Raw genomic sequence first — 24,583 nt, 5'->3', positions numbered from 1 at the left:
GTTACTATGAATAACGTTTTATAGCTAAATTTGCAGGAGTCGAAGACTCGTGATTGGATTCTTAGTAAATGTTACTCATAGTAACGTTTTAAATTTGCACGATTTGATTTTGCATTTGCAGGGTTGACGTGATTGGATTCTCAATAAACGTTATTGTGAGTAACGTTTTACATCTAAAACGTTACTGTAAGTAACGTTTATTCATTTAACGTCGTCAGCTCTGTCAGTTTTTGTCCGTTGAATTTTTAAAATAAAAATAACCTAAAACATTACCATGGAGTACGTTTATACTACTTTTGTAAAAGATTTAAAAGGCGTATTAGTTTGGTGAATTGATTTTTAAAATAGCTTATTTTGGTCAAAACTTTCTGAAAATAGGTTGCGAGTGCTAGTTAATTCAAACTATAGCTATGTTAGCTAATTAACTAGTATATATTTGTTTATCCGCATAATTTTTCCTTTCTATATTATGTAACAATTCAACTTTAAAATGCATATTTTATCCTGAAATGTTTTATAGTCATACAAATATCTATTAGACTGTTACTTATTTTAGACCACAAAATTCAAAAATTCTTTTTCTTTCTTAAACTCCGTGTCAAGTCAAATTAATTCATACAAAATGGGACAGACGAGGAAGTATCATATAAATTACTTAATTACTTGAAGAACTACTCTTAATTATTTGATTAATATTATTTATGTGGAACGCTTGACACTAATAATTAAGTTCAAAAATAGTTGAACGACTAAATATAAGATTGATTAGGTCAAGGCAAGATATATAAGAAAAATTAGTAACGTAATATATACAAATTGTTTACGCAGTTGTGAAGGACAAAATCTAAAAAATATATATTAAAGTATGCACAAATAACCACTACAAATAACTTAATTAGGCTCCATCGCTATAGTTTGTTAATTATGATTCGTAGTTGGATGTTAGAGGGAGGAGAGAGGTGAAGTGTATTTGTATATCTGTCGAATTGTATTTATGTAACTGATATGCATATGTATTTGTATATCTGACGAGCAAAATTGGGAGAGGGAGGAGAGAGAAAAGTGAGAGGAAAGCAAGATTGGGAGAGGGAGGAGAGATGCGATCGAGAGAGGGCAGAGAGTGAAGAGAGGTGGATTGTATTTGTATGTCTATCATATAATTGTGTGTGTATATATATATATATATATAAAATTTGTATTTATATATGTATAAGAGATGAGAGAGGCGAGATAGAGGAAGAGAGGAGAGAGGCGGCACACATAATTATAGCTGAAAATAGATTGCGAGTGCTAGTTAATTCAAACTATAGCTATGTTAGCTAATTAACTAGTATATATTTGTTTATCTGCATAATTTCTCCTTTCTATATTATGTAACAATTCAACTTTAAAATGCATATTTTATCCTGAAATGTTTTATAGTCATACAAATATCTATTAGACTGTTACTTATTTTAGACCACAAAATTCAAAAGTTCTTTTTGTTTCTTAAACTTTGTGTCAAGTCAAACTAATTTATACAAAATGGGACAGACGAGGAAGTATCATATAAATTACTTAATTCCTTGAAGAAATACTCTTAATTATTTGATTAATATTATTTATGTGGAACGCATGACACTAATAATTAAGTTCAAAAATAGTTCAACGACTAAATATAGATTGATTAGGTCAAGGCAAGATATATAAGAGAAATTAGTAAAGTAATATATACAAATTGTTTACGCAGTTGTGAAGGACAAAATCTAAAAAATATATATTAAAGTATGCACAAATCTTTTTTTTTTTTTTAACTTAGTCATCTTCTAGATTGCTACTAATTGACAAATTCAAATGGTAAAACAATTTTTCTTGCCCAATTGTGCACAGTACTGTTAAAAGAACAAGAATTAACGACATACAAATTTTTTTAGCTAAACATAAAAATCAAACAAATGATAAAATTTCCTAGCTAATAAAAAACCCCACTTTAATCCGTTATATGGGCTCACTCCCACGATTCTACATACCGATCATAAAGAAAGAGCGCAGTATAATTGACTCTATAATGAAAATAATAAATATATTTTATCGTAGAGCTTCGCATATTAGGCTTTGCTCGCGATTCGACTGGAACTAAGGACCTACTGGAAAAGTCCACAAATCTTGTGATAATACTTGTGTATTTTTATTTAATAAGAGAAGAAGAGTGAATCAAAGAAGAAATAGTCATTTTCCCACCCAAAACAAATACAAGAAAAAGTCAGCAATTATATGACTAAGGACTATGGTCCAATTTTTTGTACTATATAAAGTGTTGCACCAAATAAATTTTATACCATCTCATTTATTTTTTCATCAAAATATGTCTTCCTCAAAATTAATCTCTTGTCTATTTATTCTTTCATCCACTGCAATTCTTGTACAAACAGTAATTTCCACAAATCCACTTTCTCATATTTGCTCAAAATCTGAAAATTTCACAGCCAATAGTTACTATGCACAAAATTTGAAAAATCTTTTAGGTAATCTTTACCTAAAAACACCCCAAACAGGTTTCTCAACTTGCTCAATTGGGCAAAATCATGATCAAACAAATGGACTTTCTCTATGTCGCGGCGATATTTCAAGCAATAATTGCAAATCTTGTGTATTAGATGCAAGTGAAGAACTTGGAAAACGTTGTCCTTACGATAAAGAAGCCATCATATGGTATGATAATTGTCTCTTGAAATATTCCGATAAAGATTTCTTAGGAAAAATTGATAACATGAACAAGTTTTACATGTGGAATGTTCGCGTTGTGAAGAACCCTAAATATTTCAATGCAAAGACTAAGGAATTGTTGGGAAACTTGGCTGAAAACGCTTATAAAATGTCGAATTTATATGCAACTGGAGAAATGGAGATTGAAGAAAATAAGAAATTGTATGGATTGGTTCAATGTACAAGAGATCTTTCAAATGAGGATTGTAAGAAGTGTCTTGATGGTATTATTAATGAGCTTCCAAGTTGTTGTGATGGGAAAGAAGGTGGAAGAGTTATTAGTGGAAGTTGTAACTTTATATATGAAATTTACCCCTTTATTAATACTCCTTAGATCTTACAAAATATAATATGGAGAGCTTGAAATAAAATCCCTATAATAATACAATGTAATATAGTTTTAGTAAGTTATACTTCTTGTTGTATTATTTTGTTCAAGTATGTAAGGTGAATAAAGAATATAATGTGTTATATGTGTGTGTTTCTTTTAATCATATTATGGACAAGATTGATCAGACTACAACAACAATAACTTTTATCGACAATAAATATAAATATGAAGTCATGAACAGAGAGTGCTAAAAATTTTACCAACATTAGTTAATTACCATGGTTTAGGGACATTTACAAATTAAAGAGTGCAATTGCTGCTAAAAATACATATTTAGTTGTAATTAAGCTACTGTCGTTAATTAATTTTAGCTAAAGATTATTTTTGGTGTAGTATCATCTTTTCTATGGTATGTGTTTACATTTTGGTAATTAAATTAGCTCATATTTGTCTAAAATCGACGATCTTTCACTGTGTATCTATTTTATTGTCTATTGTTTTGGCACTTAAAAATGATTAATCAATATGTGATATTGCAATAGTTATATCACTTAAGCATGATAAAACTAGTGTGATTTGGTGTAAATATTGTGTAACTTTTTCTCACTTCGATTTAATACTTAAGCACAAATTTAGTTAATGATTAAGCTAAAGTCTAATATCTATGAATAGATGTTGTAGAAAAAAAAATTCACTAACATAAAATCGACAGTACATCTTATTTGATAACCCTAAGATCAGGGGCCGATCTACGTGGACAGGTGGAGGTGCCACGGCATCCAGTGATCTCGGAAAAAATGTTATATATATATATATATATATATATTCAATATATATTAACTTTGCCACCTAGTAACTGAAATGCTCAACAGTTCAATTGGTGAAAGAGACAAACTGCCACACAACCAGTGCGGGTTTGAACCTCGTTGCTAGCACCTATTTTCTTGCTTGCTCCTTTTTTTCGTTTCTTTTCTTTTTTGTCTTTTCAGTGATGTGTAAAGGACTTTAATTTTTTTTTTCTCCATTCATTCTTATTTATTTACTATTCTTTATTAATTCAAATTGACTCCTTTTCACAATTAATTTTTAGTTTTTTTTTTACTTTCTCTTTCACTAATTATTAATCTCTTGATATAAGTGTTATGTATTTATTCTTTATCAATTAATGAGTACTTAATTATGAACGTTAAATAAATATTATTAAGAATAGATTTAAATAGTAGTTTTTAAAAAATTTAAGTTTTAAAAATGATGAATATTATTAATAAAGTTTTTTTTTTTAATTTAAAGGTTCTTTCGATCTTCACCAACGTTTTTGATAAGTAAAATGACTAGGCTGAAATTACAATTTTAATTCATTCCCAACTATATATCTCCAACAGCACATAAAGTCAATGGAATATGAATATATTAAGTTAATACTATAGATGGTTTATACAAGCTCAAATTTTAATGTGAGAAATCTTTATTTTTCCTCGAAGTTTCAGCGAATAAGGCATCTAATTCCAAAAGGGAAATAAAAACTAAATTGTTTAGTTATCTCTAATCTCAGAATATCTAAAAGAAACTATTACTAACATGCATATTTGATCGATTTGTTTATAAAAATAAAAAAAAAGATTAATAACCCGAATTGTAACCCAAAATTAAAGCAACCGATCCTTTTATCTTACTTGAACGATGTGGTACCCACGAACTCCAAATCCAAGATCCGCCTCTGCCTAAGATGATATATAAATGATCTTTTACAACTGATATTTTTGGAAAATGACAAATGTATAATATGATTTATTTTTTTACCAAAATATACACTGATTTAATTAGTTTTGTGTAAGGTTATGCGCATTTATAACAAATAAATTAAACTAGTATTAGTCAATTACATCACTTTATAAATTCTTGTCGATTTCGATTTAATTGTAACCAATTTTAATTATTCAGATTTCAATGTAAATGAGTTTTTACATCTATCTATATATATAAAGGAGTTGCATAGTCTGGTTTATTGAAAAGGAAGAAGCAGAACTAGCAATAGAAACAACAAGTTTTTAGCAATTGTAAAGTCTATGTCAAACAATCAAGCAGAGGGCCTAAATGTAGTTGCCTTGCTCCACAGGTATCTTTTCTTTGAATTAATGTGTGCGTGTGGCTGTGTGACCGTGTGTGTGCGTGTGTGTAGAGATAGTTTTAAACTTTATGTGTGCGATTATATTGGGTAAGTTGTGATCATGTATAGATAATAAATTATTTTACAACCAACTTTTTTTAATCTTATACAATTTATATTTATTTGTATATTTTATATTTTAAAAAATAAAAATCTTGCGCCATACAACACATGCTAAAATTAGTCATTACATATAGTTTTTTTCTGATGAATTCTCGGTTAGAGCTAAAATACTATTACTACTAAGCTTATTATATGATGACTTAAACACACTGAGTTGTTTGGTACAAGAGATAAGGAATACTAATTTTAAGAAAAAAGTACAATATTATTTTATTTTAAGTTTAGTTAAAAGAATTTAATAATTCTAAGATTATTTATCTTGTTATTTGTAATATAATTATGTGATAACCAATCTCATGAAATAACCTTGTCTATTTCACCCATTACCAAAAGACCTCCACGGTGTGTTTGGTAGAAAGGAAAATGTGTTCCACAGAAAATACTTTTCAAGAAAACATTATCTAGGAAAACAAATGATTTCTTACTTATTTTCTTGTATTCGGTCTGCAAGTATAGAAAATATTATCATGAAAATATTTTTATATATCTAAGATAAAGTTACGAGGATGGGATGAGAGTGGGGGTGAGTTATTGTGAGGGTGTGGAGGAGAAAATGAGACTTGTTTTCTCTTCTTTCATTATTGAAAGTCATTTTCCATAAAAGGATAGTATTTTACTAAAGAAAATATTTTCTAATTACTTTTTTGTACTATATAAAGTGTTGCACCAAATGAATTTTATACCATCTCATTTTTTCTCATCAAAATATTTCTTCTTCAAAACTAATCTCTTCTCTGTTTATTCTTTCATCCATTGCAATTCTTGTACAAACAGTAATTGTTATCTCCTGTATTCAAATTAGCAAACTAGAAATAATAAAAGATGAAAAGAAAATCACAAAGAACTATTCGAGTCCACAGAACCCACTGTGTGTCCTTAAGAAATTTAATCCCCTCAAGTACCCAATGTTGCAGATTAATTCCTCCCAAGATAAAACGGATTAACCATTAAAGAAGTAGCGGTACCTCAAACTTCGATAATTTCAACGAACTCAAAATGACATCAACGAATCATACACACAGACACGATCGATCGATTTTGTTTTGTAAGAAATGTATGCAAAAGAAGGGAAGAATTCGATTCAGAGAAATGAGAGAAAACCTCTCTATTTATAGCCAACAAAGGGTAAAGGTCACAACCTTTTGGAAAGAAGACAACCTTTCAGAAAAAAGACAACATTTATGAAAGGTCACAACACTTTGGAAAAGGCATAACCTTTCAAACGGTCACAATCCTTTAGAAAGGATACAACCTTTCATAAAGTTCACAACCCTTCGGCATAGTCACAACTCTTCAGGAGAGTCACAACCCTTCATTTCCTGTTCATACCTTTAAAACCCAACAATCCCCCACATGAATAAGGAATGACTATTGTTAAAACATATGCATGAAAAACTGTGTGATTCGTAATTAAGGATTGATTGCCTCTGGATAAGTGTGTTTCCCTTTGAACTTTCTGTAGTGAACATATATCACATATACTCGGTCAATCGGTAGATTTGATAACTTTGAACCGTCAAGCTTTGGTGTATACCTAGACAACATAAGTCACACAATCAACCCTTGAACTATTTTTGGTTCTCATTGTTTTGTTCGTTTCAGCCATGAACACGTCTCGGTTTATAAGTGCGTAGAGAACTGGCCTTACCGAATTCTCCTTGAAGCGGCTTACACTTCACACTTACATAGGTGATTTCTAAATATGTTATCCCGTAGATACACCATTGATATACCCCGTATCAAACTTAGAAATTATTAAAAAGTCCTAATGCCTTTATCCTTGTTACTGAACTTTGTCTTATTATGAGAATGGACCATAAAAAATATTTGACAATGTTGAACGTCATCAATGACTTTGTTTGATCTCCTTGAACCTAGATCTTGGGATCTCCAGTCTTCTAGGTAGAGTTATAGCCACAATGACTTGTTCTCAGCCATAGTCCCATTCCCTTTCATAATCTATCAACTCCCTCTCTAGTTAGGCCTTTTATAAGTGGATCCGACACATTATCCTTTGACTTTACATAGTCAATTATGATAATTCCACTAGAGAGTAGTTCTCTAACGATATTATGTCTACGTCATATATGACGAAACTTTCCGTTATACATCATGCTCCATGCCCTACCTATTGCAAATTAACTCTCACTGTGTATGCATACTGGAGCTAAAAGGTTTGGGCCAAAAATCTTCCAAGAAATTTTGGAGTCATTCAACTTCCTTACCGGCCTTATCTAGAGTGATAAACTCAGATTTCATAATAGAGCGAGCGATACATCTCTGTTTGGAAGATTTCCAAGAGACTGCTCTTCCACCAAGAGTAAATACATATCCATTTGTGGATTTTACTTCATTTGACCTGGTGATTCAATTTGCATCACTATATTCTTCCATTACTGTTGAATATTAGTTATAATGCAAAACAATAGTTTTTTTAAAGTATGTTTTAAATACTCCAAAACTCTTTTCATTGTCATCCAATGAGTTTGATTGAGTTACTCGTGAACCGACTTAGTTTATTAATAGCATATGCTATATCTGATCGCGTACACTTCATGATATTTATCATACTTCTCAATACTCTAGCACAATCCAATTGTGAGTCACTTTTGCCTTCATTCTTTTGAAGTACAAATCTCACATTTATTGGAGTTTTGACAATATTGAAATCCAAATGCTTGAACTTGTCAAGTACATTTTCAATCACATCAATAACTTCAATGTCTTTCATATCGAAGTTACTTTCTAGCATATGCTTAGTAGCATTTATGTTAGAAATGTCTCTTTTGACGATCACAATGTCATCAACATAAAAACAAATAATGACCTTGTGATTTGGAGTGTCTTTAATGTAAAAACATTTATCACATTCATTAATCTTGAATTCATTTGCCAACATAGTTTGGTCAAACTTTGCATGTTATTATTTGGGCGCTTGTTTTTAGTCCACAGAGTGACTTAACAAGTTTACATACTTTCTTTTCTTTACCAGAACCACAAAGCCCTTGGGTTGTTCCATATAAATTTCTTCCTCCAATTTTTCAAAAATAAAAATGTTTTCACATCCATTTTGACGAATTTGAAGGCCATATTTTGCAACTAGCGCAATTAACATCTGAATTGATGTAATCCTAGTTAGTGCTATTATCTGTCAAACAAGGCTTTCTTATTGTCTAAAGCCTATGACAACAAGTCTGTGTTTGTAGTTGTCAATAGTTTCATCAACTTTCTTTTCCTTTTGTAGATCCACTTTGAATCCAAAAGTTTATTTCCTCGAGGAAGATCAACCAACTCTCAAGTATGGTTGCTCAAGATTGAATTTATCTTACTATTGACAAACTTTTCTCAAAGGGAATGAGTCCACAAAGGACATAACTTTTAGAATATATGAGACTCATTTTCAAGAAGAAATGTTACAAAATCAAACTCGTAGGAAGTAATTTGTCCATTGACATTTACTACGCCTCCGAATCTCTTTATTAAGTACATTCTCCTTTGGTTCTTTCCAAGGTCGTTTAGACCCTTCACTTGACTATCCGACAGTTCGGACTTATGAACCATAAATCGACATGCTTTAGTATTTGTAGCATATCCAATGAACATACAATCCAAAGTCTTAGGTCCTATTTTGACCCGTTTGGGAATAGTTCCCTCATTTCAATTCTCATATGAAATAGACTGTATTGGAAATTGTTTGATCACTATCTTTCAATAGTTATTGCTTGTATAAACTTTAAGGGACGACAAACAATTCTCTATCACGATACAACAAAGTCTGAACAAACACAACTTTCTGTTGCTCCCTTTCTTAACAAACAAACGTTTTTTTTTATTATTTGTTACTCCCTTTACTAACAAACAAAACTTTTTGTTTCTCTCTTTCTGAACAGACAATTTTTTTGTTGTTGTTCTCTTTTGCTATAATGATAGCATCCCCCACAAATTTTGTGGTAAACCTGAACTTATAAATAGGACATTCAACATTTCCTTCAAAGTTCGATTTTTTCCTGTCAACAATTTCATTAGATTGAGGTGAGAATGTGCAGTTATTTGATGAATGATTCCATTTTCCAAATATATTTCTGCAAAAGAAGATTCATATTCTCCACATCTACCACTTCTAATCATGACAATCTTTTTATCCAACTGATTTTCAACTTCAGTTTTATATTGTCAATATGTTTCCATTGCTTCATCCTTACCATTCAGCAAATAAACATAACAATATCTAGTGCAATTGTCAATAAAATTTATGAAACACATTTTGCCACCACAAGATGGTGTTGACTTCATATCACAAATGTTAGTGTAAATCAATTCTAAGGTATTAACATTCTTTTCAATAACACTTACTTGACAGTTTGATTTATTGCACTAGAAGTTATGCAAAACTTCGAAGTTGATCAGTTTTTGTAAGGTTTTGTAATTGGCATGTCCCAAGCATTTATGTCACAAACAATTTGATTCAAGCAAGTAAGAACAAACAAAAATACTAAGTTTGAAAAGACCTTCTGTGAGGTAACCTTTTCCCACATATATTTTGTTCTTTACTTTTTTTTTTTTTATAACTTTCTCAAATACATACATTGTTTTAGAGTCAATACCTTGTCATATGTCCTTTTCAGAAGGACCTTTCCATAACATTCAATTTGTTATAGAATTACCCATGATCATAGTCTCATTGGTCCAATAAGGGAAATATGACCCAAATGTTTGTTTTACAACACAAACATAACATATCACTTTTCACCAATGTTCATGTCTATAAAAATAATAATTAATAGACATATCTTTTCATGAAAAATCACAATATTTTAAAGTGAAACTTTTTCATCAAAGAATACAATTCTTTTCAATGAGTAATATAATTTTGTGGTTTCATACTAGTCATATCATATACTAGTAAAGAGAGACTCAACGACCGCAATATCAAATATACTCCAAGAATTTTGTGGGTCTAACATAATACAAGATTGTCATTAAATTTCATATCTTGTACTTTGAAATTTAAATTAGATAGTAAGTCTAATTTTGTCTTTATCACAAGTAAAGAACCCCGAACATTTTAAATATGTTCTCAAAAATATTTTTCAAGTATTTGAAATTATTTTCCACATATTTTTTCCCATGCTTACACATTGGCAACACGAAGCCTTCTTTTGGAGATTTAATCCATATAAACACCCATTGCAGGCACAAAAACCACTAATTTTATGTCACTAGTGTTTTTTTTCCCTTTTTGTCACAACTAGACAAACCACTTAGTATTTAGAATACTAACAATAAAGATTCAATCTTTATACAACTTGTTTCTAGTTTAACGATGAAGTTTTTATATTCTTCTAATCGTTAACCGAATGAACCTTGAATTCTGATGAAGTTTTAATATTCTTCGAATCAGTTTCACATTCAGACAGAGTAGTAAACCAAAAAGGTTTTAATCTCCAGAAACCTCAAATACAACACTGTTTCGAGCTAATGATGAAGATTTTATTTTTTTCAATCATTTAGCCTTAATATTCCTGACGAAGATTTTGTACTCTTCAAGTCAAAATATTCATTCAAACAGAGTATTTAACAAATTGGTGAAGTTTCTATATTCTTCAAACCAATGCACAATCTGATTTGTTCGTGAAGTTCTTATATTCTTCAAATCAAAGGAGAAAAAAAAATCTCCAAAAGTCAAACACAATCAAATTTCACATGGAGTAGAAAACTACAAAAGTTTTATTTTTCCTCCTCTAAACAGAATACATATTAATAATAATAAAGATATATTCTGAGATCATCACATAATGATCATCTATCCTAACATTTATGAAATAAATTTCATAACTTATAAAGGATAGAAAAAGAAAATAATAATCAAGGAAAATAAAGATAGAACCTGATTTTTACTCTCATTGAATCATATTCTATCTGTCAGCAATAATTCCATGCAAGTCACTTTTCTTGCTAATTTTTTTTTCTTTTCTCAGTTTCCATCATATTCCTATTTTCCTCAAGAAGACATTTAATTTCAACAAGAAACTAAACTCGTGTTCAAATATTGTTAGGAGACAACATTTATTCATTTTCTTCTTCTCATAGTTATATAAAACCAAGAATATAGGGAAAAAATTAAAGTGCTCATCTTAGCTTTTATGCACAAAATAACTTTTCTCATTGAAAAGAAAACTGAAGGGGTGCAATGCTTGAATGCACTTGGGAAGAAAATAAAAATAATCTTACCCATCCAAGGAAAACTTACTACGAAAAATATACTCGAACATATTAAAGTAGTACTAATTCATCCAAATCTCTTTTATCATGTGATAAAATAATTCTATTTTTCTTCTTTTTCTTTCCCCATAAAAAGAACACAGAAAATAGAAGTAATTTCCTTACCACAGAAAATACCAACAATAAATTTCTTAAGCTTTTTATCTCCTATATTCAGATTAGCAAATCAGAAATAATAAAAGATGAAAAGAAAAATACAAAGAACTATCCGAGTCCACAGAACCCACTGTGTGTCCTTAAGAAATTTAATCCCCTCAAGTACCCGAGGTTGCAGATTAATTCCTCCCAAGATAAAACGGATTAACCATTAAAGAAGTAGCGATACCTCAAACTTTGATAATTTCAACGAACTCAAAATGACAACAACGAATCACACACACAGACACGATCGATCGATTTTGTTTTGTAAGAAATGTATGCAAAAGAAGGGAAGAATTCAATGCAGAAAAATGAGAGAAAACCTCTCTATTTATAGCCAACAAAGGGTAAAGGTCATAACCCTTTGGAAAGAAGACAACCTTTCAGAAAGAAAACAGCCTTTCAGAAAGGTCACAACACTTTGGAAAAGGCATAACCTTTCAAACGGTCACAACCCTTTAGAAAGGACACAACCTTTCATAAAGGTCACAACCCTTCGGCATAGTTACAGCTTTTCAGGAGAGTCACAACCCTTCATTTCCTGTTCACACCTTTAAAACCCAACAATACTACTATTAGATGCTTCAAGCCAAAGCCAAGTTCAACTAATTCTCCAAAGAAAGAAAAAAAATCCACTTGAAGACAAAGGAATATCAAAATCAAGAAAAAGATTGGTGTTTAATTCTTGAACCAACATTTGTGACTCTCCAAGATTTAATGTGCATAAACCGCTTAAGCTGTTAGACGATATTGTTGAAGGAAATCCTTTAAAAATCATAGTGGAAGATATTTTTCGATTCGAATGGAAGCATGGAATAGGATACAAAATTGAGAAAATTTTGAAAGTGAACCATAGTGAAAAGGTTATTGGAAATTTTGAAGAATGCAAGAAGATATTGATGGATTCAAGATCCGTGAGAAGTTCTAATAAAAAAAGAGTAGAGAGAGTTTTCTACCATGGTGCAACGGTTACTTGTTCGTTAGGCCTTGACAACAAGAATTTGTAGCAAGAAAACATGTGGTGTATGCAAAATCATAGGCCAAAACTATGGAATTCATGAGAAAATCAATTGGATTGAATCATTTTCTACTAGTTGTTGGAGTCCACATAGAAAAATTATGTAGCAATTTGGAGATGGAGTTTCAAAGAAAGCTATTATAATTTCAAGAGTGATTGCAAAATAAAGATAACAAGGGAGAAGTAAATATTTTGAATCCAAGGGCTATATTGCCTTGCTTTGTTATTATATATAGTTTATCTTAATATATAGATCAAAAGTATGGCATGTAAGTTTCAACCTATGTTTACTCAAACTCTTCAAAAATGTCAATTGTGCCTGTCGAATCCAAACATTTTTAAAGAATCCAAGCAACATAGATTTCAACTATTTCCTTCATTTTAGAACTAAGAAAGTAGTTTTTTTTTACTTCCAATGATTGTTCTTTTCTTTCCATAGTGCGGACTTTATGCAACTCAGTATGTGCATGTTCAATTCTGAGTCAATAATGTGTAACACATACAGCTAAGTACTTACCGACTAGGTGGATTTAGAAATTTGAATTTAATGATTTTATAAACCATATGTGATTCGTCTAGACCTCGTGCATAGCGGAAGCTTTGGTGCACCGTACTTCATTTTCTATGTTAAGATCCTATCCATATTTATAAGTAGTAGTTCAAAATTAGTAGTAGAAGAAGCAATAAATTTAAGATGAAGACTCAAAAGGAAGAGTTCTTTTGCCATAACAGAATCACGTATATATTTAACGTATAACCTCAGCAATATCTTCCATCACAAACTTAGTAAATAGGACTTCAATAATCGAGTACATTATTTTGAACAAACATTTTGCAGTAAGTAGTGATGACAAGTACAATCCTGATTTTCAACTCAATTATTCATACCAAATATGTATAAATGAATACAAAGCTGAATGCAAGAAGAGAAGCTTTCTCCAAGAAAACTCCAAGGCCCTTTCTTTTAACAGTAAAATAAATATGATAAACATCGCTTTCTAAATAGAAGTTAAACTGTACAACTCTAAATGACCCGAGGAATATCCCAATCCGAAACAACATATGTACCTTCACATGATAGGGGTAAGGTTGCATACATACCACCCTCCCCAGATGTGAGATTACACTGGATTTATCCGTCTTAACAGTATCTTTTTTTTTTAATTAAAGAGGGCTCAACGGCCCATTTTTTCATTAATGTAAAGCAGATTATTACAACTGCCCAAAATCCAAAAGAAAAAAACATAAGAAGAAACAAAAAAAACTAAAGAAAAGGAAAGAAATAAGAAAAGACACAACAAGAAAATGTCTGGTAATGTTCCACCAGATCTGTGCTCTCCTTGTTGGTTCCTTCCAACCTCAGCACATCCAAATGGAACCCCATTAGAGGTGTGAGCTCTCGAAATTCTTCAAGATTATTACTTCTGGTATTTGAGGTACAGCAAAGCACTGCAATATCATGTCAGCCCCCAATTCTCAGAGATCTGATTTATTGCCAAGTTAGACCAAGTATTGTATCAACTTTTCGTTTCATATGTATCATCCTCTCTATTTCTCAAACTTATAAATGTATCCTTAATGTAGCTTATGCAAATATGCCATGAGACCCTTAATTCTGACCATAAGCTGAGAGAATTGTGTTTTGCTACTATCAATCATGATTTCTTTCCCTTTCTAGATCCCGATGGGTTGAGTCTCAAGAGACTAATACCACTATCTGAGATCAAAAATTGGGCGAGAAAGTCACAACTTTTAGTAGCTGAAAATCATATGAACTTGTGCAGATTACAAAGAAAAATTGGAGTCAGCAGCTTACCTTCCATCAAAACTAATGTCCTGATTTGGTATTAGGCGAACACCTCAATGCTCTCACCAGGTGCAAATACTCAAACCATTACGAAATTACTTCAGACAATAGTTAACAAATTTAGATACTAACAACCAACTCCCTTTTATTTCTACCAGAACTTGTAATCTGCATAAATATGTTATCAGTGTATTGATTCAATCTACTAGACTTCTTCTAATGTGAGGAGTGCCACTCTTGTCCAAGTTTAGAATTCTCCGCCCTTCCATAGGAATGTCTTGGAAATGGCTAAATTGATAATCACCTGCAAGATCAAAAACTAGATTAGCAAAATAATCAGCTAGAGTATTTCCTTCTCGAAAGATATGTTGTACTCTCGCTGATAATGATCTCCTCAAATAGCTTATGGAATTGACCTTTAGCGTCACACTCCAAGGGACATCCCACCTCCCTTCCAAGATCTGTACCATGGCCATAGAATCAGTTTCAATAATGACATGTGATAAATGATGCTCCTTACAAAAAAAACAATCCTTCTCTAATAGCTCTAGCTTCAGCTAAATTAGAGGTATCTTGTATCTTGAATCCTTTAGCCACCATCAATGAACCAGAGTAATCTGTTATGCAAAAGGCCGTAGAGCTAGGTCCTAGATTACCCCTAGATGTACCATTTGTATTGCATTTCACCCAATTAGTAGGGGGAGGGATCCATCTCACAATGTTAATGCTACAGTTATTTCTATGCCCCTGTAAATTAGTAATGATATCCGGCCAACTGTTCCTTCCTATATCTCTTTTGAACCTTGTTTTAATCGCCTTCAGAATAATGTCATTAATCTCCCAAATGACCTTTCTTTATGAGAATGAGCCACCATGTAAAATAGTGTTCCTTCTCTTCCACAAGCACCACAAAATGACAATGGGTACAACCTGAAAAACCACTTGAATTTTGTAACTACTATTAGAAGACTACCACCTTCTCATAGTTTGTTTCAGATTAATCATAGGACCTAAGAGACCAGCAACTCTAGAATAATGATCCCAGATTCTAAAAGCTACCTCACTTTTTAGGAAAAGGTGCTCAATAGTCTCCTCCACCGGAATAGAACAACACATGCAATCCTGAGAAATGGTAGGATTCCAAGAGTGCATTAAACTTGCAACATGAACTTTACCATTCCAAATTCTCCAAGCTAGATAGGAGAGTTTAAATGGTAATCCCTTAATCCATAAGAGATTCAAATCTTCATTCATGTCTGCCTTTTGTCTCAATAACTCCCAGGCACTTTTAACACGAAAATTTCCTGTACTAGACTTAGTCTAGCAAGGCTTATCTGCTTCTTCGCCTAGCTACACATATAAAAAGTTAATTCTGATATGCTCTACAACATACTCAGGTAAGGCAGCTTCTAACGCAACAAATATTCCAACCCTCTTCTGTTAAGATATCTCCAGTGTCTCGCATAGGGTGGCAAGTGTGCACGCAAGTATAAGGGACCAAGATTGGTCCAGTTGTCATACCACTTATTAGAAGTACCTCCTTTAGGTTCCCACCACAAGAATTGTTCTAAGCGCTCCCTATTCTCCAACATGTATTTCCAAACCTGAGAACCCCCTTTACATTGTACCGAAGTAGGAATTTGTTTGTTACAATACTTATTCCATAAGAAGNGCACGCAAGTATAAGGGACCAAGATTGGTCCAGTTGTCATACCACTTATTAGAAGTACCTCCTTTAGGTTCCCACCACAAGAATTGTTCTAAGCGCTCCCTATTCTCCAACATGTATTTCCAAACCTGAGAACCCCCTTTACATTGTACCGAAGTAGGAATTTGTTTGTTACAATACTTATTCCATAAGAAGTTAGACCACAAAGAATTTTGTGTCCTAAATCTCCACCAGAGTTTAGCGTACATTGTCTGAGAAACATCAAACATAGATCTAAAACCTAGACCCCCTTCCTGTTTTGGCAAACAAACCTTAATCCATTCAACCCAATGCTTACTTCACCTGATTCCTTATTACTCCAAAAAAAATTAGCAAAGATCCTGTGCAATTCCTTAATAACACATTTAGGAGGTGTGATAGCAGAAAGAACATAAATAGGGATGCTTTGAAGAACACTAGTGAGAAGAACTTCTTTACCACCTAATGAAGACATCTTTCCTTTCCATGCTTGAAGTTTCCCTCTTACTCTATCAAATAGATCAGTGTAGTGTTCTTTCCTTTTTCTCAAGTGAGTGATAGGACACCCCAAATATTTCAAAGGAAAAGAACCTCTACTCATTCCCGTACATTGTTCCACTTAAAGTGAAATACCAATTCCTACATTTTGGTGCAAATAGTAAAAGCTCTTCTCTTTGTTCACTTTTTGTCCAGATTGCTTCTCATATTCCTGCAAGACAACCATGATTTTCCCCAAAGAATAATCATGGGTTTAAAGCTCTGAATGCTATCCCGAAGAGTCATCATCTTCGAATGAGGAAAAAATCGCACTTGAAATGTTGTGACCAACTCCTCCCACGAAGTGATTGATTCACGTGGCAATTCAACCAGCCACTTGCACGCTTCTCCCATTAAAGAGAACGGGAACAACCTTAACCAAACCGATTTTTGGGAGATATTCTTGAAAGAGAAGGATCCGCAAACATCAACGAAATTTGTAATGTGCTCATAGGGATTCTCATGAGCCAAACCACCGAACAACCCCTTCAATTGCAAGAGCTGTAACATAGTACTTGTGATGTGGAACACTGTATTCCCGTCGGTCGGAGGCAAGCAAATGACACCAATACCACCCATAAGATAGGGGTCATTAACATTAGGCTTGTTGACATCGTTAAGGTTACCGATGTCGTCTTGGTGGCCTACTTGGCTACCATTGCTGCCATTAACACTCATGCTTCTTGTTTCGATACACAAACAAGCAAAACAAAACTACAAATTAAATAAGTACATCTATAACTAACAATAGTAAAATTTAACTTAACTAAAGATTCTCAAGTAGCACCACTCCCTGGCAGCGGCGACATTTTGATAAGAACGCTATCAAAGTCATTTCATCCAATACTAAGTGTCAGCGATCATTCAATAGAAATATAATACAACTAGTGAGTTGGGGTCAAGTCCCAAGAGAGTGGTTTGGAATCGAGAATCAATAGAAAAGTAAAAAACATGCTCAAATCAATCATAGCTAAAAACATTTACGAAGAAAAACATAATTCAAGTTTGGGAGTGACACAAGTGTCAAATATCAAGTGGGGGGTTTTTGTCGTTAATTATCAACTAAAACAAAAAATAATACGAAAATACGAATATGGAGACGAGATTCTTGGGATATGATATGATTATGGGCTAAAGTAGACAACTGGGTAATTGCAACTGATAGTAAATTTGTCGTAAATCAGTGACTAAGCTAGACTTTAGTGGGGATAAACTTTCTCTCGAACAATTTACCCCGAATCAAATTGGTTTCTCTCGAACACTAATAAGCAGCAATTAAGAACAAAATTTGATTTTGCCCATTCACTCTCTCGAGTTGAATGTGTGGAAAAGGATTTAGGATTCACTCTCTCGAGCTGAACCCATGACAACCCAATACCCACATACCATCAATTCAGTAATCATGGTTATAAAATATCTCTCTCGAGTAAGCCAAAAAGACGAAGTTAAGATTGTATTTGCAACTACAACCCATTAAATTCAACCACAATTACTGAACGAAATCACTTTTAAACAGCAAATAAACTATCAATTAACAATACCCAGAAGTTAAATCAACCCATAATCACATAATCACACCCCCAAGAATTGGGGTTTTAGCCAGATATAGTAAAAAGGTAAAAATCGTTACCAAATTGTGTTTCCATCAACTGGGTACGATTAATATTGTCTTTACAAATGTATAAGATGAAGAATCTTCAACACCCACTTCCAATTTCTTAGAAATGGAAATCTTCAAATCTTCAAAGCTAAGGAAAAGTATTGTCTCTCAAAACTTAGTTCTAAGACTTTACTTCAAAAACTGAATAATACTGAATAATTCTAAAATCTGATAAAATTCAATCCAAAATTTCATACTAAACTAAAAATTCAAACAAGTATTTATAGTTACAAAAAATTATGCTGAGAAGGACCAGTTGGCGCAATTAGTCGGGATCGTCGATCCACTCGACGATCTCCCATTTGGTCCATTCCATCACCTTTATGCTTTAGCCTTCAGCATCTTCGAGTTATGTAACTTTGGGTGATCTAGCAATGCATCGCAGAACCATTCGATGACTCACCGACTACTCATTTTATCGCTGACTTGATTTTCTCCTTCAGGGCTTGGCACACTAGAAATTAGGCGAGACCAAGGCCGTTCGGCGACTCGCCTAATGGTTTAGGCGATCCCCAGGCCTTTTTTTCTTCATTCTTTTGGTTGCCTTGTTCATTTTTACTCAATAGTGTCCATGCTTTGTCCCAAAGTCCAAATACCTGGAATTCAAGGATTTACATCAGTTATTGATACAAAATTTGCAGTTGAGGACACTAAATCTATTAAAATAAAGCCCTAAATGAGTCCAAATCATGGACTTATCAAGTGGATAATAGGAGGAATGAGGTGAGGAAGGTATGATTGGAGAGAGGATTTGGGCTAGAGATTTGAGGGAGGAAGAGAGGAGAGTGGTGATTGTTTGAACTAGTTGACAGGACTTCAATAGAGGATTCATGTTAATTGAGAGAATGGGTTATACATTAGAGGGGTTGGGGCATTGGGTTTAAAATGGGGAATGGGTAGTTTTTAATATTTTGGGTTCAGTTGAGTCAATTTGGGGATTTCCGTCAAATAAGGGATACAAATAATGAAATTAGTAACGGCATGGATAAGAATAACTTTGTTTTAACGGTAGGGTTATAGCCAACAAATAAACTAAAGTTGAGAGGTATTTTTGACCATTTTCCCTTAAATTTATCAGTACATTCTATAGTTGTTGAGCTTTTTCTTTAAAAAAGCCTACTATTTTAACAACAGATAAATATGACAAATGACTTAGAAAACACATAAAAATTATACTCTTATAAATCGCTAAATGCCATAGTTCAATTTGATACATTTTCTAAACGACAATACCTCTTTCTAATTCTAAATAAAAGACAAGACAACAATGCCATATTTGACTTCCTATGTTCCAAAAACACAAATATGTGGAAAAGCCACGGGCAGAACCTCAATTTCGCAATTTTCAGATTGAGATATATTTGATTGTATTTGTGATAGATGCAGAGAAAAAGACATGATACTTCTTTATGTCTTCTGCATGCAATGTCTTCAGTAACATTTTAATTATGTTTGCGATGTATCATCTTGTGTTCTCAGGATAAACCGTTGATTAGTGAACCAGCCTTTGAAGAGTTCTGGCACAGGGATGTTGAGGAATCAATACGTCAGGGCGGCACAAAGCCATTTATAAAGGAAGCTGCACTTCAGGTGTCAAATTGGGGGTTTAGCCTTGTGGATCTTCAAGTGTAAGAAAAGTGTTCTGGAAAAGGGATTCTATCATGGCTTAAGTTTGGTTATGGTCAAGTGAAGAGCAAATTGACTGGATTTCTAGGACCAATTCACAAATGGTAGGTTTGCAAACATCTAAATCTTGTTTCCTCTGTTTCATTTGCTTTCTCTGTCTCTTCTTTGCATTGAGTTTCTTTAGAGCATTGTATGTGCAAAGATGGGATTGTCTCAACTTTGTAGTACACATTTCATCAGTATTTGAATTATGAACAGAAATTGGATGATCAGGTTGTACCGCATCAAATGACCGACTATGTAGCTAGAATTCTGCCAAGAGTGGTGGTGCACAAGCTTCCCGCTGAGGGCCACTTTTCCTATTTCTTTTTCTGTGGCGTGACAAATGACATAGACAAATGTTCTTGACCATTTTCGGATGCCCTCAGAGGCCTCTTGAAGAGAGCATTGAAGCTCCAATGGAAGAAGATGGAGACTAGGAAGCTGCAAATCTAGATTTGGCAGTAGAATGAGCAAAAAAGGTTTAGCCATCACTAAGTACTAACTACTGATGTATATACTACACAAAATGCTCCGTTTCCCCACGAGCACAAAACGTCAGATGTACGAGCGGTCCTACTGAGCTCCAAATATTTTTCTTTGCTTTTCAGATTTCACTACAAATCATAACATGAGAGGATGAGTAACAGATGATCATATGAATCTTTTTTTTTTCTCTAAAAGGACATATCTTTACCTTGTTTGTTACAAGGATCTGAGTTTGATGACCAATTTAACTGAGAGTCTGCGTACCCTCACTCTCAAATACATTGTGTGGAACTAAACAAGGTATGTTGCTTGAAATAAAAATATTAGAGAATGAGTAACTTGTCTGGGTGCTGGCAACTTGTCTTGTCAAAGATCACTGGGTGTTGACAACTTGTCTTCAAAACCACATGATTCAGATTTTGGAAGCATACACGTTTCTCCGTTCTATTAGTAATATTTCTGCAATTTCTCAGCCCCCACAAATTGAGTGAAATGCCACATGACGACAACAACATAGCATACCTAGTGCAATCCCACATAAGGTCAGGAGGGGATGGTGTGTAAGCAGTCTTTCGCCTACCTAAAATGCTACATGAATAGCGAGAATTCATATAATCGACTTCTCAAGCCTGCTTAGAATTAAAACAAACTAGTTGTACATATTTTTCGTTTAGAAGAATTATAATCTATGTGGATAATATTTCTTTTCTTTTAATGCAAAGTATAAGTTACATCTTTTAACTCTCTGTAATTAATCTATGTGAACATTGCTAAGTCGTTAGTATATGTGAAATAAGAGAGTTACTTCCACATTAATGGTTCACAGTTATCTCAAGTGTCAGTTTCTTAATTTCGTAAGAAAATGTAGGAAGTATTCAGAAAACTTGAAGTTACTTTTGTATTATCACAAATTTGTCATTAAAGTGAGAGTACATTTATTATACGTTAGTTTCTTACATTCTTTTGATGGATGAATACTTAAATCATTTTCCTATTTAAGGAGTATCATTTGGGAGCTAAACAAAGAGAAGAAAAATAAAAGTCATTTCTTTCATTTACTATCTCCTTCACCGATTCCTTTATTGGCTTAAATAATCATTCTTCCTATTGTGGATTTCTGGACAATTGTTTTTGTGTGATTCCAAACTTTTAGCCACGAGTGCATGTGTTGGAGAGTAATTGTGGAACCTTGGGGATCGACCGGCTACTACGATTTGCACCGGAGTCGGATCGAAATCACTTTCAAGGCAGTGGCTTGCCACGACACAATGTTTGTGATAAGTTATTTACTACTTTGTAATTTCAATCCAATATCAATATTGTAGTATTTTTCTCAACAATTTGAAAGTGATTTTACTTACATACAATATTGATAAATGACTATTTCTTTGAACAAAACTTTTGTCAAAGCTTGAGCCTTTGGATGGAAACAATTTAAAAGTTGGTTACAAAAACTTTTAATTTTCTTTGAACAATTAGAAGTTGATTATATTTTATTTAACGAACCTTCTATGAATGGTTCTAACACTACTACTGATTCTAGCAATGTTATGACTGTTGATGATGTTGCTAAAAGAAGTTTGGAAAGGATAACAGAACTGTGAGAGGATATTTACTAAATCATATGACTAATCAGTTAGACAGAAAAATCAAGAGATTTAGATCTGATAGGGGCGGTGAATATAGTACTAAAACTCTAGAAGATTTTTGTGAGAAAAATGATATTATACATGAGGTTAGTGCTTCCTATACTCCCCAACAAAATGGTATAGCCAAACAAAAAAATAAAATCCTTAAAGAAATGATGAATTCTATGTGTTTAAGATCTGGTCTATCTGACCATATGTGGGGAGCAACAGTCTTGTCTGCATGTTATATTCTTAATAGAGTCCCTCATAAGAAGTTAGACAAGACCTCGTATGAGTTGTGGAAAAGGTTCGTGTGGGGGTGTTTGGCTAAGGTTGGTCTACCTGATTTTAAATGAGTAAATGTTGGTTCTAAAACTTTTGATACTGTATTTATTGGTTATGCTCAAAATTGTGTTGCATATAGAGTTATGTCTCTAAGCGATCATTCTATTTGTGAATCTAGAGATGCAAAAAATTTTGAGCATATTTTTTCTGTTAAAATTAATGTGCCTAGTGATGCGCAAAATAATGCGTCTACATCTATGTCAGTTATTTCTCATGTTGTGCCTTCTTCTAATGCTATTTCTAATGAGCATGAAAACGAACTCAGAAAAAGTAAAAGAGTTAGAATTGAGATTAGTTTTGGTCCTACTTTTATCACTACTTTCTTAACTAAAAATTTTGATACTAATGTTTTAAACAATGAATTAGTGTCTATCTATTTAATAGAAGAATACCCTAAGACTTATGATGAAGCAATGAGATCAATCGATGTTATATTTTGGAAAGAGACTATTAAAAGTGAATTACATTCTATAATTTCTAATCACACTTGGGACTTATGTTTTCTTCAAAGTTTTTCTTAGGTCCTTTACTTCAAGTGCATTGACTATATTCTATGATTCCCTTGTTTTACTTCTCTATGTTTAGAATGTCCAATTATTGATCATGTCTACATGATTTAAATTGTTTATATCATCATGTTCATGTTTATGCATATTGCCCCATACTTAGTACAGTCCATGTGCTAATACATATTTTTACCTACATTATCTCATGAATGTAGAGTACTCCAACGTTCCTACTCCGCACCCTTGTGGCTAGTTGGTTTCATAGACTTTGAAGATTGGTGAGTCCTCATGTTTCAAGGACAGAGACTCTTTTATCGTTTTATGTCATTTTGTTTCAAACTTTGTATGTGATGTATGGGTTACATCTCAATCACTTCCATTATGATGTATTAGATGACTTTGAGACTTTTGTTAAACTTTCGCTCTGTCAAACTTTTGATGTATCAAAAGTTTTCTTTCAGGTCCTTACTTCTATTATCTTGTATAATGTATGCTAGGTGGCTTGTATAGGGCCTCTCCGGGTCTTATGCGCCATGTTACGCCTAGGGTGTACCTTGGGTCGTAACAAAATAAGCTCAATAACAAATCGAAATATAGTTATTTTCAATAAATATTGAAAGTGTAGCTAAGGGTCCTCCGAAAACAGCCTCTCTACCTCCACGAGGTAGTGGTAAGGTCTGTGTACACTCTACCCTCCCCAGACCCCACTTAGTGGGATCTCACTGGGTATGTTGTTGTTGATTGAAAGTGTAGCTAAGGGGTCCTATTAAATGCTAAAATATTGTTGTTTTAAAAATTTTCCCTAAAAAAATCAAATTCATCCCCTATCAACAAATTAACACCGCCATAATAGTGATCTTAAAGGGAACTGTAGGCATTAGCTTACAGAATCAATGTTCTTATTAGTTATTCCATTTAAGCTTTTAGCTTCCATTTGTTCCATATTCATCACAACCTTCTCTCATTTACTTATTGTAAGGGATATGGATAGCGACAACCATATTTCGATGAAGGACAAAGAAGATGGTAGTGTTCGAAGAGAAAGAAGAAAGGAATGAGACTGGTGATGGCTGAGGGCGGCAGAATTCGAAAAAGGAGAAAAAGAGTGGTGGTAGGGGGTTCGAAGAAGGAGAAAGGGGGTAGAGGTGAGGGGTTTCGAAGAAGGAGAAGGGAGTAGTGTGGTGTGAGGATGAAGAAGGGGGGTGATGGTGGCTAAGGGTGCCGGGGTGTAAGAAAGACCAAGGGATGAAAACTTATTGGCTCAATGTGCAAATATTTATCTATATCTTTTATCGTATCTTTCCATATCCACCTCAAAAAATGGGTCAACACTGATTATGTTTATTACAAGTCTTTTTCTTTTTAAAAAAATTGAACTATTAAGTATTATTTATTCGTGCTTCAAAATTTTCATTATAATCTCATTGTCATACCTTTGCATATATCTTATTACAT

The 24,583-nt window shown here is 33.0% G+C and overlaps 2 protein-coding genes across 2 annotated transcripts in view; both read left to right on the top strand.

Moving 5' to 3' along the window:
• Nucleotides 1–24,583, top strand: part of LOC125863338 (cytochrome b6-f complex iron-sulfur subunit, chloroplastic) — a 324,107-nt gene that overhangs the window by 146,483 nt on the left and 153,041 nt on the right. The gene's annotated exons all lie outside the window — the stretch shown is intronic.
• Nucleotides 2,345–3,079, top strand: LOC125863333 (cysteine-rich repeat secretory protein 38-like). Its single transcript, XM_049543522.1, has one exon. It carries the CDS (start codon nucleotides 2,345–2,347, stop codon nucleotides 3,077–3,079), a length of 735 nt encoding a protein of 244 aa, XP_049399479.1.

The sequence above is a fragment of the Solanum stenotomum genome, chromosome 4 (assembly GCF_019186545.1).
Source record: "Solanum stenotomum isolate F172 chromosome 4, ASM1918654v1, whole genome shotgun sequence".
NCBI lineage: Eukaryota > Viridiplantae > Streptophyta > Magnoliopsida > Solanales > Solanaceae > Solanum > Solanum stenotomum.
This window is presented reverse-complemented; position numbering and strand designations above follow the sequence as displayed.

Bases quoted from the DNA above. Each gene is read 5' to 3' on its own strand.
- LOC125863333 (XM_049543522.1), top strand. From the start codon at position 2,345: ATGTCTTCCTCAAAATTAATCTCTTGTCTATTTATTCTTTCATCCACT.